At 42.0% G+C, this 17,459-nt stretch overlaps 1 protein-coding gene across 2 annotated transcripts in view; it reads left to right on the top strand.

Moving 5' to 3' along the window:
• VPS13D (vacuolar protein sorting 13 homolog D (S. cerevisiae)) overlaps positions 1–17,459 on the top strand; it is a 360,697-nt gene that overhangs the window by 133,363 nt on the left and 209,875 nt on the right. The window contains exons 39-46 of one of the 2 annotated variants that reach the window (XM_006866374.1): positions 2,211–2,285; positions 6,674–6,779; positions 7,886–8,038; positions 10,546–10,681; positions 12,053–12,100; positions 14,534–14,684; positions 14,860–15,070; positions 16,498–16,745. In XM_006866374.1, the coding sequence (XP_006866436.1) occupies positions 2,211–2,285; positions 6,674–6,779; positions 7,886–8,038; positions 10,546–10,681; positions 12,053–12,100; positions 14,534–14,684; positions 14,860–15,070; positions 16,498–16,745 (1,128 nt within the window). The remainder of the gene's footprint in view (positions 1–2,210; positions 2,286–6,673; positions 6,780–7,885; positions 8,039–10,545; positions 10,682–12,052; positions 12,101–14,533; positions 14,685–14,859; positions 15,071–16,497; positions 16,746–17,459) is intronic. The other variant, XM_006866375.1, reaches the window with a different exon arrangement.

The raw sequence follows: 17,459 nt of genomic DNA, 5'->3' as shown, positions 1-17,459 counted from the left end.
AATGTTTTACTGAGAAATCTGTCATCATTCATGGAAAATGATCTTCTACGGTTATGTTCCATCTTTGCAAGACACAGTTTTCTGGTATAAGCTACTGAACTTTTAATATGGGCTCTGATTCTGTCTTTGTGGAGAAGAAAGGATGTGCAACGGACAATTCCTCAATTCTTGTCCATTGCATTTAAACAGGTGTCCGTGAGAGTGTGTCAGCGTCAGCCGTTGTTGGGTTTGTGTTTTTCTCAGCAAAACACTGGCTTTCCAGTTGATTTTATTTATTTATTTATTTTGAATGTTTTAGAATTTCTTTTCAGTCTTCTGAATATAGAGCCAGCAGGTTTATATATAGTTTTGTAATGGGAAAAGATGAAGGGATCCCATGGGGAACATTTTTTTAAAAAGGGAGGCCCTGTATTGTTGATAAAGTATAAAGGAATTGAATGCCCAGATCCTTGAAGAAAGAATTGTTTGTTCTCAGTTTTCTTTCTTTGTTTAATGCCTCACCGCTGAGCCCTTGTCCTCAGAGCTGGAAGACTGTGATGGACAACTGCATTGCCCTTAGTTATTCCACAGGCCATTGTCATCCAAATTCATCACAGCCCCTGCTCGGTCCATGAGGTTGCTTTTGGGAGTGTTGGCTGGGCTTCACATAGCTCAAGAATACTTAAATATTTCATCTGGTCCACAAACGTGTCATGGGAAGATGGGTTTTCTCGGTGTATGACATATTTGCACTGGTTCATCTCTCCTCAGGGTGGACTTTCTGTCTGCCTTGTACTTCTAGAAGGGGAGACAAAGACAAGTCAGCTGTGCTTGCACTCAGTTTTCCCAGCTGCTGCTTCTGAGTGTTCAGGTCGTTGCTTTAGGAGCCAGGGCATCTCAGACATCAGCTTCAATTCTGCTGCTCCTCCAGCCTTTCCAACTTGTGTGTCAAGAAAATATTATATAGTTCACCCAGAAGGCTCTAAATAATCTTTGTAATATGTAATGTGTCTATGAAAGTGTGGTCCTAAAAAACATTGTTCAGACAGAGGGATCTTAAATCCAGTCAGTGGACACACTAAGAAGACTTCTGCGGGATTCTGATGAAGACCTTTCCTTTTTTCCTCCTTTTTTTTTTTTGTTCTTCTACTTCTTTTTTAAAATGATCTTTTTCTCTTGTTAATGAGCTGCCTTATTATATGCTAAGTGCCAGTGTTAAGTTAAAGCTTAATTTTTTCTTCAGTTATAAACATGTAATGTATCTTTTTAAAATGAGATGTAACTGAATATACCTAAATATCCAAACTGCTTTTCTTATCGGAAAATCCTGGGTGGTAGTTTTGTTTTGTTTTGAAAGTCAGTAGGTTTGAACCTTGGTGAACTAGTCACCCACTGTTAGGGTCTTACTCAAGACCGTATACCCCACATCCCATAAAAGTTGTGCTTTTTTATTTTAGACCAGATTTAGCTGTGAACCCTCGGGATAGAAATTCTTAATATGAATTCAGCCTTAGGGAGCAGCTGATTTCTTACTGTTTCTTAAGCAGGGGAAAGAAACTGTGGGCCTCATTTCTGAGATAATTGTTAGCCTTGTTCAGTCAGGGCTGAGATTCCACAGGTGAACTCGGATGGCATGGCACCTTACTGAATTTGTTAGTTGTAGATTCCCAGAAAACTTTATAAAACTCTCAAATGGAAATATTCTAAAGCCTTCCATTCTTAAAGCTGAAACCAGGCTATGTGATAAAGCCTTACTGGTCTTCTTACAGATTGTTTCTGTTTGGAGCACACTGACTCTCTGCTCTGCTCTGGTTCTTTTGAGCCCTGGAGGATTAGCATTTTGCTGCTTGCCGTTTCCAGTTTTGAATGGAGCCATCCCCACTAAATCTTATTTAAAAAGATACCTGCTTCAAATGAAAAAATCCTCTGAAGGCTTTTTACTCTTTTTAAGAGAATGTTGTGAATACAGTTTCTTCTCCCAAATTGGAAACAAAGAGAGCCTGCTCCTTGGACCCAGCCTCCAGCAGAAAGGCTAGCAGAAAAGCTGCCTTCTTCACTTCGTCAAGTACACTTTTAGCTGTTACTAATCACTGAAGGCAGTGAGCCTATCTAACTGCATGATGCTTGCGTAGTTTGATAATGTGCTCTATTTGTGCTTATGTTTTGGAGGTGAGTCTTCTTATTCACTACATTTATTCTTACCCTCTAACCTTCTCTCTCCTGTCTACCAGGCCTTCCCCTTGTCTACCTTAGAACTAGGAGTACAGCCAGTCTGACTAACCTAGAGCACCAGATCTATGCTAGAGGTACAGTACAGCCAACGTGAGGGCTTGCTTAATTTTCCTGTGTTAAGAACTGCTTTGTACACGGATTTTCTGTGAATGGGAGCTGAATGGGGTCCATCCAGTTGTGAGTGCTTTGCTTTGTTGTTGGTGGTATGTGCCATGGAGTTGGATCTGACTCATAGCGACCCTATGTAGAGTTTCCAAGGAGTGGCTGGTGAGTTTGAACCACCAACTTCTTGATTCAAACTGACCTTGCAGTCCAGCCTTTAACCCACAGTACCATTTCCAACCATTGAAGAGAGTGGCACCTTATATCAGAAGTAAGTGATGTGCCTTTTCTTATGGTATTGCTCTTCCATTATCTCTTAACCTTCGATGGAACCAGAATAAGCTCCACAGAGTCTGATGTAAAAATATCCAGTGTCAGTTGGACGTATTTCCCTTTGTTGAAGAGCAAGTCCATGGAAGAGAAAAAAATGGTCTCCATCTAACAGTGATGCAAGTCTATGATTACAGGATACAAGGGGGCTTCAAAAAGTTCATGGAAAAATCCCATTCTTTTTTAACTTTCATCTTTCCATGAACAATTTGAAGCTTCCTTTTATATTTATTTTTATAATACACTACAAGGAATTTTATGTAGTAAGAGCTATAATGACCAAAAATAGAGCTAAGAAAACATTTTTTTGGTTAATAATTGCTTAGGCACAAACCTTTCTTTAGAACTGAGTGTGGTGCTTAAGAGATAGGAAGGAAAATGTTCTTAAATTCTCTCTCTGACCCATTATGATTCCTTAAAACTATGATTGATAAGTCAGTGTGGTAGAGAATACCTTGAACATCAGGGCATTGGAATCCCAACACAGAATCTCTTCATTTGTTTTAAGAAACACGATTTAACTTGAAAGATTTATCTTGGTACTTGGCTGCCACCAGATCCTAGGTCATGATATATTTTATTTTTAAAAGGCCATTTGACCTTCATCTATGAAGAGTACAGAACAGAGGAAGTTGGACATAGGGGTAGTGAGTGCTATAGGCTTTTTTAAAGTTTGTTTTTTTTTCTTTCCTGGACGGTGTTAGCAGGGTGGGTGTTTGAAGGATGACTCACATAGAAAGCCCATGATTGAGTGAATCTTCATTTATTCATGAATTGATACTTCTCAGTTTATCTATGTCTGTTACTTGGTCTTTCAGGCTAAGCAAAGCATTATTCCTGTTTAACTGGTCAGGATAGAGAGACTTGAGTAATTTGCCTTCATTCACGTGACCAGCTAGTGGCAAACCTGTGACATTCATCTGTTTCATATGACTAACAAACGAGGTCCTTTCTGATGAGACTGAGCTGTTTCTGTAGCAGGAAAACGTACACTGTTTTTAATGGGCAAATTCCCTTGTAAAACAAGCCTGGAAGGTGTGAAATGTCCTCAACTGCAGGCACTTGAAGCTGAATTTGGACGTGAGGAATGTATGTTCTTTGAGCCCATGGAAAAATGAGGGTTGGTCTCTAGAGGCAGATTTTCTAAGGCCACCAGGGAATGCAGTTCTCCTTGATGGATTTGGGTGTATCTGTCTCTGTGCTGGTGTAGGAGTTGTCAGGTTGTCCATTGATGTTGGGTCTGGATTTGTGTGCAGTTTGGTGGGTGTTTTTTAATCCTTGGAGAAGTGGGTTAATGAAGTCTGGGCTTGGGGACCAGGGCGGTATGCATGCCATGCCCATGCTAGTTCATTGCAAAGCAGTGGCCCTGTGAGTATCTTTATGTGGATCCCTACCCTTGATGCTGTAGTACACCCTAATGAAAGCCACTTGCCACTTGTTTTAAAATCTAATTTGCAAATGGAAACGTACAGTCTTGTTCACCGTGGGGTATGAAAGCACATCTGGCTTCTTTTCCTCCTGGGTCCTTTATCTGCTCTTCTAAAAGCAGCTTTCTCACTGCACTCATCTAGTGGGAGGTGCCTTTCAAAGTGCCCCAGTAAATGCTGTTTACCCTTCAGACAGCTCTTAAATGTTGGACTCCCGCTCTGCTCTTGTCAGCAGCCTCACAGCTACTCCTGAATTTTCTACTGGAGGAGCACTTTGTTTTCAGGCGAACCTTGGGAACTAAGTGAGGCTCAGGTAGTGAGAAATCTGCATCTTCTGGGTGAAGATAATCTCACAGCAGTATTTGGGGTGTCGCTGCACAACTGACAGCAGAGTACTAGGGTATCCCTGCAGACTGCTCGGCTATTTCTCACCTAACGGCTTCTCAGACTCCCCAGAGCCGTGGTTGCTGTTCAAGTTGAACTCACCTTGTTAACCCGAAACTGCTGTGTTTTGCAGTGCTTGTAGCGCTAACTCCTGAAAATGTTTGACAGGGTAAAATGGGAGATGAAAATGATTGCTTGTTATAGGGTGGCGGTAGCCGCCTTCTGGGGTTCTGCTGAGCCAGCTGTGTGTGCTGCCATTTGCTCTCTGGATTGTTGGTCGGCAGCATCTGGCCTTATGAGGTGAATTTAATTTTCCTACGGTGTTCTCAAGGAGCTCTGTTAGCGTAGTGGTTACCCATTGGGTTGCGAACCTCAGAATCTCAAGGTCAGCAGTTCAAAACTACCAGCTGTTCCTCTTGAGAAAGATGAGGCATTCTGCTCCCATAAAGATTTACAGCCTTGGAAACCCTGTTACAGGGTCGCTGTGAGACGGAATCGACTCCACGGCACACCACCACCACCACCACCACCACCACCACAGTGTTCTCAGTCAGTGCTTGCTGTCACCTCGCGATGTCATTTTCCCCACAGCTGCAGACTGTTAGGGTCCTGGTCTTGCTCAGGCTCTTTTTGTGCTTTAAAAAAAAAAAAAGACGAAAACCAACCAGAGCCAGTGCCTTTGATGCCAACTCATGGCGACCTTACAGGAGAGCTGAATCTTTACAGAAGCAGACTGCCACCCATTTCTCCCACAGGGTGACTGATGGGTTCAAACTACCAGCTTTATCCACGGTCCCACTCAGGCTCCTTTGTGCTTTTTGTGGGTGTGTGCATGTGGTGTGAGCATGCTCTCAGGAGGCCTCCCTGCCCTGACGGTGGAGGAGAGGCCAGCCCTGAGTAAGGGAAGCAGGTCTTCTCTTCTCATGGCCCAGTGATTCTCTGTCCCCAGCCAGACCGCACCACACCACACGGCCAGTGATGCCAACAGGAGGCTCCGCGGCAGCCTTCTGCCTTCCTGGCCTCGCACCACTCTGATTTCTTACAGTGTCTCTAGATAGGCCAACACCAGAAGAAATCTTGCTTTCCAGTTTTCCCATTTAGAAGCTCTTTTGTGAAGACATGCTTTTATGTTCCTTTTTACGTGGCCTCTGTGGTACTTACCGTAACATGGGTGGTCTGTAAAAATGAACTAAATTTTCATTTCAGAGGTTTTGGGATTGCATAGCTCTGATTTTTCAGGAAGAAAGAAACAACTACTACTAGGGAATAGGAAAGCATATTTTTATTTTGCTGTATATTCCAAACGAGTTTATGTGCTTCATGTGATTAGAGGGAGGTGTCCTTCAAGTAAGGCTTTGGGGACCAGTTTGAATAAGCATGCATGGTATTCCAAACGAGTTTATGTGCTTCATGTGATTAGAGGGAGGCGTCCTTCAAGTAAGGCTTTGGGGACCAGTTTGAATAAGCATGCATGGTAGAGCTTGCCATCATTTGATTCACCTATCTAGAATGGACTTTTTGGGTATAGTATTGGAGAACAGGTAGCGTAGTGGTTACGAATCGGGCTGCCAACCTTAAGGTCAGCGGTTCGAAACTACCAGCTGCTCCGCGGGAGAAAGATGAGGCATTCTACTCCCGTAAAGATTTACACCCTCGGAAACCCTGTGCAGGGTCGCTATGGGTCGGAACCGACTCGACGGCACATAACAACAACAACAACATTGGAGAACAGAATCTTTCTTGTGTTTTCCATTACTGTTTCTTTCATGTTTCCAGCCAAGCTAGGTCCTCATACCTCTTCTGGAGGCTAAGGCTCATGAGAGGTGTGGGAGTATCTGGGACTGGCAGAGGTGGGACCAAGTCAGGCCTGTTGTTGTTAGTGCCATCGAGTCAGTTCTGACTCATAGCTATGCTCTATAGGAGCAGATGGTGAGTTTGAACCTCCGATCTTACAGTTAGCAGTCCAGTACTTATCCTATAGCGTCAAGCCAGGACTCCAGGTCATTGCCTCTTATTGTTGTTGTTGTTGTTGTTAAGCGTCTTAGCAGGTAGTAACTACGTGGAGCTTCCATCTGTCCTATCCACACACCTGGGGCAGTTTCTTCTGCCCACCAGCTTCAGCACAGAGGCCATTTTGGGCAGTGTCTCCAGGGATGGGGGAGGATTTTTGCCACTTGGATACAAGTGTGTGCTGATAGCCTTCTTTTATTTGTCCCCAGCAGAAGTGAAAACCCCCAAGCGGCGGCAGCCCTTTGTTCCTTTTGCTCTCAGGAATCACACAGGGTGCACTTTGTGGTTTGCTACCCTGACCACCACGCCCACCAGGTAAGGAGCACCCAGCCTGTCACTGAGCCATTTCTGCCACTAAAGCCTTCTGCGTCCCAGCCCAGCAGAGCAAGGGTTGTATCTGAATCAATAATTACTGTGTTGCTAGGATTTGAGGCGCATATTCTGGTTCTATGTAGAATCTAATGTCAGAGAAAAGCATTTTAAGTTTGAAGTATCCAGATTAGGATTTTAATCCTGTTAGTTGTTAAGTGGAATTGGTGGAGTGTAGAGAACAAATGGAAGTTTACCTAAGCCAAGTGAGAACCTCTCTAGTAACTTTCTGCCTGCTTACATCTTGGCTCAGCTTTCCAAATACATACTGATTATTCCAGATTAATTAATGCAGTATTAGAAATAGGTAACAGAATCCACTGGTTTGAAAACATGTTTCTCCTGTAGCCACTAAGTGTAATAATGTTCTGAAGGTACAGAATTGTTTGTTTTAATATATCGTCGTTGTTGTTGTTAACTGTTTTTGAGTTGGTTCCTACTCATAGTGACCCTGTATAAGGTTTCTGAGGAATGGCTGCTGGGTTCGAACCACTGAACTTATGGTTAGAAGTCCAGTGCTATACTACAGTGCCACACAATGTTGGTTTTTTTTTTTTTTTTAAAGAACGAAACCTGTTGCCATGAAATCAGTTCTGCCCCATAAGATTTCTAAGGCAGTAATCTTTACAGAAACAGACTACCACATCTTTCTCTTGTGGAGCGGGTGGTAGGTTTGAACCATTAACCTTTCAGCAGCCAAACTCTTAGCCACTGTGCCACCATGGGCCCTACACTTAGTTTATGTCAGTAAAATTTTGCATAGTAACGTGATGCTACTTTAAAAAAAAAAAAATGCATGTGTTTACATAGCACCCCGTGTCCCAAACTCTACTGCTGTTGATGGTGAGTGATTTTGTAATGGTAGCTTTCAGCAGTACCTGCAGTTTCTGCTAAGTTGTAAGTGGCTATGAAGGTAGATTTAGGTCCTAACCTTTGTAGCCAGAGTATGTAACTTACCTGCTATTGCAGGAAGGGTTCGACTTCCAACTCAGAGGTCTCTGTGAGAGAGTCAGGGAGCAAAAAGGAGCCAACCCCATTTGATTTGTCTCCAGAGCAGCACTTTCTCACAGTGGGAGTCCAGGGCTAATTCCAGAAGAGGATGGAACGTTCCTTGGTGATGGCCACAATGTTAGTGAATGGCAAGAAGTACTCACGGGTGAAGAGATTCCCTTTGAATTTGAAGCAAGAGGAAAGTTGAGACACAGGTAAAACACGGTTTATTCTTTTCCTTAAAAACGAACAAACACAAAAATAGAGAGAGAATAGGATTCATATAGCCAAAATGTGGAAACAACCCAAGTGTCCATCAACAGATGAATGGATAAACAAAATGTGGTTCATACAAACAATGGAATATTATTCAGCTACGAAGAGGATTGAAGTTCTGAGGTGTGCTGGACTTTCAAAACATTATGCTAAGTGAAATAAGGCAGACATTAAAGGACAAACATTCTATGATTCTGTTTATATGAGGTCTCTAGAATAGGCAGAGTCATAGAGACAGGAACTAGATTCCTGGTTCCCAAGGACTGGGTAAGGTAGAGGAGTACACAGGGGCTTGTTACTTAACAGACAAGAGATTTTCTATTTGGGGTGATTAAAACATTTTGGAAATAGATAGTAGTGATGACTGCACAGTATTGTAAATGTAATTAAAATGGCAAAATTTATATGTGTATTTGTGTTAAACAATCTCTACCTTTCTACCTTTCCTAATTAATGTTTTCTTTTTTAAGAAATTTTTTAAAATTAGTGTTTCCTTTATTAAAACGTAAAGATTGCCTTGCTAAATTTGAAGTACATTTCTTTGCATTAATTTTCCCTTTACTTGGCATGCAAGGTGATCCCTGTGTGTTTCACATGATTTGGTTGAAGCCTAGACAGGTTGTAATTCTCAAGTTCATCCCATCCTGGCCTGGTGTTCATGATACAGTGGCGCCATGTAGTCTTCACAGGCCCCTAAGGCTTGTTGAGTTCAGCATTGATGGATCCATGGTACCTAGCAGGCAGTTTCAGGAAAGGTAGCCATTAATTGATAAGATGTACTGATTCAAGAAGGAGAACTCTGGTAGTGTAGAGGGTTACGTGTTGGCCTGCTAATCACAAGGTTAGCAGTTCAAAGCCACCAGCCGCTTCATTGGAGAAAGATGAGGCTTTCTATTCCCGTTTAGATTTATAACCTTGGAAACCTTGTAAGGATCTCTGTGGGTCAGAACCAACTTGATGGCACACATCAGAAGAGCCATTCCTTTCGGGAGACTGTTAGCTGGTGAACTCTTAAAATAGCCAGCGGACTGGAATAAACGAGAAAGTTACGTCTGATTACTCAGAGATTATAAAATGTCTAATAAAGTGTCCTGTTATTTGTAAACATTTTAAAACAGAGGGACCACCCACTGGATAGTGGCTGCACACTGGACACCTTGTCATTGAGTCGGTTCCGACTCATAGTGCCCCTTTAGGAGAGAGTAGAACTTGGCCATTGTGTTTCTAAGATAAACACATCTTTCTCCTGTGGAGTGGTTGGTGGGTTCAAACTGTTGACCTCTTGGTTAGCTGCTGCTTAACCACTAAGCCGCTAGGGCTCCTTTCATGACTAGGTTAAGATTGCAGTGTTTAACTCAGAGTGCATTAAGTCCTCATGTGCAACCCTGGTCCCTAGTCAGATGCTTCTTCCTATTGTACACACTGTTCTTAGTGGCAAGAATATTAAAACAGGGGATTCACAAACCCCAGGGGTTTTGCAGAGAGGAAAAAAAACAACAACCCTGCAGTTGACACAAAACCCGCTGTACCTAGGGTCCACATTACCAAAGTTTCCAGAGTTGGTGAGCATTTTCGTGTTTTTTTTAATCAAAGGTCTTGGAGACATAACTCTAGAAAAGTTAACAGTGTTTCATAATAAGCCGATTTCTGCTGTTTCTGAAAGGGACTGACCTCTCGTCACTTCTGTATTTTAGTTGCCTTGTTTTGTAACCCATTTCTTGCTTCACTGTTCTGCTTGAATGCACAGAATGTCTTCTCTGGCTTTCTTTCCTCCCTCTGGTGCACTGGACCCCTCTCCCTGTCAGCCAGAAATCCAGTTCCTCATTTCCGGTTTCTGGCTTGAATTAGGCACAATCTGAACTAGAATGAAATGTGCAGTTTCCTCCTGTCCTTCTGTCCCCATTATGGCTGAGCACCTCACCCCTAAAACTCCGAGGCCTCTGTCTCATATAACCTGTCTGCAGTCAGGTGGGGCTGAAGCCAAACAGCTTCATGTGTTTCTGAGAGAAGTGAGCTATTCAACAAAGCAACCAAGGAGAAATTGTTGTTTTATGCATTTCCAAGGGTGTGGTTATATGATTAAATTGCCAACCCAGCATTTTTACTACCCCATTGAAATGATTTTAGCTGATGTCATTATTTTATAGGACTTGGTATGGAGCTGGTGGGGGAGAGACATGAACTAGCGACAAGATTTGCATGGTTTTTGCATTGGGAGGGTAGATGCCCCTGCAGTCTTGCTTAAACGCTATCAATCTTTTCATCTGTGTTGTAAGTTGCAAAACCCAGTTAAAAGTATTCTCTTGATTTCCTTTGCATTAAGTAATCACCTAAAGGTTTAGCCAACTGGGTTTCTATGTTATAGATGGTCAATCAGATTGGAGACTTTGTGCCTTTCTTCCTTTGAGGGTGGGCTTCATGTCGCTTTCTATGTTTCACCTGTCAGACACACCCATGACCTCCGGATTCATCAACTGCAAGTGAGAGTAAATGGCTGGGAGCAAGTGAGCCCCGTGTCTGTGGACAAAGTTGGGACCTTCTTCCGATATGCAGCACCAGATAAGAATTCGTCTTGTTCTACGGTGTGTGACTGTGGAGGGGGTATTTAATGATGCCATTGTGCTGTGGCCACAGCCCCTAATCCAGTCCATGAAATCAGTAAACCTTTGATAGGCTTGCTCTAGTGCAGTGTTCTTGTTCTTTATTCCCCCTTGTTGTTGTTGTTGTTAAGTGCCGGTCGAGTCGGGTCCGACCCATAGCCACCCTGTATTGGGTTTCTAAGGCATGACTGGTGAGTGTGAACTTCCAACCTTGAGGTTCAAACTGACTTTGCAGTCCAGCGCATTCACCCACCGTGCGCCACACCAGGATCTAGATTAAGAGCCTGGGTGACTTAGTGTTTAAGCACACGACTATCAACCAAAAGGTCAGTGGTTTGAACCCACCAGCCACTCTGTGGCAGAAAGGTGTGGAAGTCAGCTTCTGCAATGATTACAGTCTAGGAAACCCTATGGGGAAGTTCTTCTCTGACCTGTAAGGTCACTGTGAGTCGGAACCTACTCGATGGCCATGGGTAGACTTAAGATTATTTCAGTTCAGTTTTAGGCATTGGCAAATCAATGTGGAGTTAAGCCAGACAGCGGTTAATTTCAGTAGAAATACAAGGTTTAAACTGGTCTCACCTGTGCAGACCCATCATGAAGCGCTGGCCTGCCAAGCATGTTTGGCTTTATTTCACATACCATTCATTGTTCTTCCTGTATGCACTGTCTCCTTTACATTTCATACAGTGCAACTTCTTGGTCCTTCTCAGTGATACAAAGACAGATGGTCCCTGTCACTTCTTTTCTGATCACACATACTCTCACACACTCTTTTATCCTAGGGGTTTGAGGACCAGCCTGCGGAATGGCACATATAGTGCTCTTGTCTGGTGTGTGACCTGCAGGATGGTATCCTGACTGATAAAGCCCTTGTTCTCATTCATACTTCATAGGATAATTGCATTCTATTTTGGGTAGCCAGTAGCACATAAGCAAAGGAAAATTTGCCAGAGACACCATTTGCTTTCTTCATGAGAAATATTCTTGGAAAACACTAAACACTATTCTCTAAAGGTTTATTTCCATTTCCATTGTTCCTCTCCAGCTTCTTGGGGGAGAAAAAAAAATGCTTTTTTTCTCTGTTACTTTTCTGACCCAAATTCATGGCTGTCAATGAAAGGACTGATTTTCCCCATAGATAAGTTTCTAGTAGATTGAAGTTTTGAATGTACTGGGTGGTTATAAAATGAATACCATTTTGCTTTTCACATATCTTCAAAGATCAAATGATTTCTCTTCATCACAGACCATGTTTTACCAGGGAGTGTTTGCAAATAGCACACTTTCAAGCAGTTAACGTCATTTAATTTAGGGCTGTGCTGACTCTCTGAATTTTGGCATCTATTTTAGATTGGCAGTCCAAGCAGCAGAACCAACATTATACATCCCCAGGTTTATGTGAGTATGGTGTTCTGTTTCGTTTATTTTACTCGAGTTTGTGTACTATACTGGTACCACGTACCGTCCTTCCTTCCTTCTGGTGGTAAATATCCTTATAACACTTGTCCTTTGGATGTATATTTCTTGATGATCAGAAGACTTTATGACATACGTTGTTGTTGTTAAGTGCCGTTGAGTCAGTTGTGACCCAGAGCAACCCTATATAGGGTTTCCAAGGAATGGCTAGTGAGCTTGAACCGCTGATCTTGCAGTTCAAACCGACCTTGCAGCCCAGAGCATTAACCCACAGTGCCACACCATATGCGATTGGAATTTATCTCTGTCCTATTTGTTGAGTGATTACCTTCCTTTTATAGGAACTTGCAAAAGAGTGTTTTTACCTAAGTTTTGGTATGTGAAAACTGAGTGTTTCAGGAAACATGAAGAAAAGGCAAATGTTGCCATCCAAGGTCTCCTTTTCAGTTCTAAGTTCAGGTATAAATTAACCCCTACATGGCCATAATCATTTTGTAAGTTTGGGCCCATAGATCATAAAAGTGGATAATAATGACAAATAAGATTTTTTTACCCTCTGATTTGACTTTTGAGAAAACCGTCATATAATGAGATTTTTTAAAACCCAAAAAACAGCAGCAACTTTATTTCAGGTCTCGGCTTATAACTGTCCCTGAGGATAGTAGGTTTCAAAGTGTGAAATGTCATGGAGGCCTGGAGGCAATGATCCTAAGATTTAAAGTCATTGGTATTGGGCCTGGGCTATACTGGAGTTTCATTACATTGGCTCAGCCGACACTGGAACTTTGGTGATAATCGTGCCCAACATGGAGTCCCTCTGCAACACTCCTCCAGAGTGTTGTTATTTGTCCCCAAGTCAGCAGAATGAAACGCTTGGGTATGGTGTCATTTGTTTTCCAGGACAAAAGCACTGTCAGCATGTTCTGGAGACACTCATTCTAAGAATAATCATTTTATTATTTCTTCTCTTTGAGGTACCTAATGTAGAATTGTACACTTTTTTTTTTTTTTTTTTCCTGGCACATTGCAGTGGCCCAAAATGTGTGCTTTGAGTGTGTGAATGAAATGAACATATGGAAAGAAGAAAGTTGTGGCTGCAACTCAAAACCAAAATTAAATAATTTCCCTCTGTTATATTGGGTTTCTTAGCCATGGTGTCCTGTGTAGAAGAGTGATTATTGAACAGAACTTAGAACGTTATTGTGAAGAAAGAGAAGCTGGTTTTTAAAGGTCTTTGAAATGCACTTGTTGGTTTCTCTATAGGCATGTCATCTAATAGTATCTGGATCTAGAGACTGAATTTTTATGACATTTATGGAGAGTGGGGGGGGGGGAGGTATTTGTTCCTGTGAAGAGTACATATAGAGAACTCTTTATAATACATTCTCTAGATTTTGCAAGTGTTAGTCCCCAAAGACTTCCTTCTGTTTTTCTGTTTCTTTATGGTCAGTATCCAACCCATTATTAGTGTGCATAAGTGTTTTCTCACTTTAGTGTTAATCTGGGAGAAGAATTCCAAGAAGATAAATCATTGGATGTTTTATAAAATCCTGCCTAAATGTTTCTGATCTTTTAGTTGCTTTGAGGGGTCTTCACTATTTTCTCCTGCAGTAGAGTTTCTGAAAAGAAATCCTGTACACAGTTTCTATATAAGGGCTTACAGAGGAGCCCAAGGGCACTAGGGATGAAGGTGAACCTCCTGCAGATGCTTCATTACTAAATTGCAGGAAGTTTAGAAACACGGGTAGATTAATATCACACCACAATTGTAGGTGAAATTCTTTATAATGTGTCTAGAGACTCAGGACTATTTTTCTTTGTGATACACTTTGTGCTATCACATCTGACTAGTTTTTTTTTTTAATGGAAAGGTTTAAGATTGGCTATTTTTAATAATGTATGTGTATAGGCTGTTTGGAGTCCTGGTATAACGTTGTGGGCTATTGCACTGGACTGCAAAGTCACGTGAACTGCAATGTTGGTGATTCAGTTCTATCGGTTGCGCCTCAGAAACTCTATACAGGGTTGCTATGGGTTGGACCCAACTCAGCAGCACTTAACAACATCATGGGCTGCTTGGAGTCCGGGTGTGGCACTGTAGGATAAGCACTGAACTGCTAACCACTAGGTCAGTGGTTTAAGCCTACAAGCTGCTCCTCAGAAACACTGTACAGGGACAGTGTGAGTCAGAACTGACTCAGTGGCACTTAAGAGCAACTACAATATAGGCTCTTTACTCCCATGAAAGCTGAGCTATTTCTAGCTTGAATGGCCATAATTCTACAAGAGGGCTATCGGAAATAATAAGGTGCCTTACATTTCAGGTATTTTGGTTGGTAGTGATGTATTTTGGGTGATTTAAATTTTTTTCTCCAAAAAAACTGTGTTCCTATTTTTTTTTTCTCTTTTCCTTAGTTCTCATCTCTCCCACCTGTTCGGGTGGTCTTTGCAGTGACTATGGAAGGCAGTGCTCGGAAAGTGATCACTGTTCGTTCAGCCCTCATTGTAAGGAACAGACTCGAGACACCGATGGAACTAAGGCTGGACAGCCCCTCCGCTCCTGACAGTGAGTTCTGACGGTCTAGACTCTGCCTGATAAGCATTTGCAGACGGTTGTTGGGACCCTTGTTCCCACACGGGTACCTTCCCAGCAGTCATCTGTCTTCCCGTGATTCCCAGTGCAGGGGTCTCTGGGGTGGAGAGCCAGTGTCTCAGGGTGCTGACACTTCTTTCCGTCGCAGAGCCAGTGGTGCTTCCAGCCATCATGCCAGGGGATGCTTTTGCTGTGCCGTTACACCTCACTTCTTGGAGGCTACAGGCTCGGCCCAAAGGATTTGGTGTTTTCTTCTGTAAGGCTCCCATTCATTGGACCAATGTAGTGAAGGCCACGGAGGTCAGTAGCAGCAAACGAGAATGCCACTGTGTGGACACGGAAAAAAGCAGATTCTTCAGGTATGCACGAACATTGCTGTGGCACGTAAAGACTGCCCGCCTCACCATTTCTTCAGGTTGGCTGTATTAGCATGCTTACTAAAATAGCCTGTAGTATTCAATAAGGCTTTTTAAAACCCTAAAATTCTTAGTCCTAATGTTCCAGTGTTAAGAGTTCATAAGATTGCGTGTAGAAATTGTTGAATTGGTGAACATTTTGTGTGTGTTTTTCACCATAATAAAAATGTAAACAACAACAAAAAAAGTTCACATGAACTCAAGGGTTAACCTAGAGCTAGGGGTGGGGAGGTTGCTAATTACCTAATATTTCTGGAGAGAGAAACACTATTCAGACATACAAGACTAGAAACATGCGTGCATGCATGAGAATAACGAGAGGACATACGTGGTGTAGAAAAACAGCAGCAGTAAAATAACCAGTTCCTTTTCCTAAAGTGGGAATGAAATTCTAAGCTTGGGAGCTTTATGGAGAGATTTCACAGGCATTTGGATGAAGATTCATGCACCTAGTACTAACTTCCTTGGGGACTGTGACTGAATTATTTAACCATTCCCCAGAACCAAACCCACTGCTGTTGAATTGATTCTAACTTACTGCAATCCGGTAGGATAGAGTAGAAATTTTTCCAGCGCTGTATAATTTTTACAGAAGAAAATGAATAGACAAGCCACAGAATGATTTAAAAAAAAAACACATCATTTTTGTGGAATAAATGAAGGATTACTAAAAATCAACAGTAAAAAGATAAACAACCGAATAAAAAGATGAGGCAAAAGACTTGAATTGACAGTTTACAGAGGAAGGTACACAAATGCCTGCAGAACACAGGGAAAGATGCTCAGCATCATTATTAGGGAAATGGAAATCAGAACCACAGGGAGCAGTCTTTTATTCTCACTAAAATGGCTAAAATAAAAAAGACTGACAACATCACATATGGACATGGGTGCAGAGCAACTGGAGCTCTTATATATATAACTGGTGCGAGTGTCAAAACTTTACATTAAGCCAAAGAAGCCAGACACAAAGAATTGTACATACTGCATGTTCCATTTATTTGCAGTTCAAGAACAGGAAAAACTCACCTGTCGTGATAATACTAGAAAGCGGTTGCCTGAACGATGCGAGGGATTATAGATCGGAAAGGGACATGAGGGAACTTTCTTGGGCAAATGAAATACTCTATTGTTTGTTTGCATGGTGGTTATATAGGGGTATATATAATTGCTCTACCTGAAACTGAACATTGTAAATGCTACATATTGTGCATTATGCCTCAATGAATGCATTTGGAGTAAAAATACAAATATCTTCCTGAATTATTGAATCATTTTGATATACTTTCTCATACACATCTGAGGAGAACAAAATGCAAATTATTCAGTCAAGCTGATGGTTTTTCACACCATTTTGTCTTTCTTTATAGGTTCTGTGTGGCTATAAAGAAAGAGAATTATCCAGATTACATGCCCTCAAACATATTTTCTGACAGTGCAAAACAGATTTTCAGACAACCCGGGCATACCATTTACCTCCTGCCAACTGTGGTAATCTGCAACTTGCTGCCTTGTGAACTTGATTTTTATGTTAAAGGAATGCCAATTAATGGGACGCTGAAACCTGGCAAAGAGGCAGCTCTGCACACAGCTGATACATCCCAGAACATTGAACTGGGTAAGGCAGTAGTCAAGTACTTGTTTATACTAATTTTATGAAAATGAGCATTTCGTAATTCTTTTTTTATTTTTTTAAAGGATGTATTTGGAAGCTAACTATTGGTATACAATAATTTGGTGGATCATTTCATATTTAAGTTCTTTTCTACGGTCAGGTTTGAAATATATTAATTTTTTTTTTCCCCAAGTCTTTTTTTTTTTTTTAATGTTTTATTGTGTATTGAGTGATAGTTTACATGGGGGAACATTAGTTTTACATTCATTCTATCCTATATCGTTTCATTGCCTTAGTTATCCTCCCGTCCATGCATCATCCCCCAACAAAAGGGGGGATGTCGTCGCCTCCCCCCCCCCCCCACACACACACACACACAGTCCTCAGCACCCAGCCCCTTTCCCTCTCTGGGTCTCAACTCCGCAGGCACTCCATCTCTTCACGTTGTCCTCTCTGTCTTCATCTCAGGCCTCACTGCTTCTCTGGGTGGGGTCCCTCTCTCCATTCTTCTCCGTTGACGGTCCCAGGGCCCTCCGCTGTTAGACTGAAAGGTTAGTCACTCCCCTCCTTGCTATAAAATATCCACCTTTACATTTCCAGTCCTCACAATCAGTCCTGGTAACAATTTTCACCATTGCATCACATGAGACCCGTCTGCATTTCTTTTCATCAGCCCTTCCCAGACAGGTTGGGTACTATTCACTGGAGACTCCACTA

This window comes from Chrysochloris asiatica, unplaced genomic scaffold, assembly GCF_000296735.1.
Source record: "Chrysochloris asiatica unplaced genomic scaffold, ChrAsi1.0 scaffold00090, whole genome shotgun sequence".
Taxonomy (NCBI): Eukaryota; Metazoa; Chordata; class Mammalia; order Afrosoricida; family Chrysochloridae; genus Chrysochloris; species Chrysochloris asiatica.
Note: the sequence above shows the minus strand (reverse complement) of the source record. Positions and strands in the feature narration are given on the sequence as shown.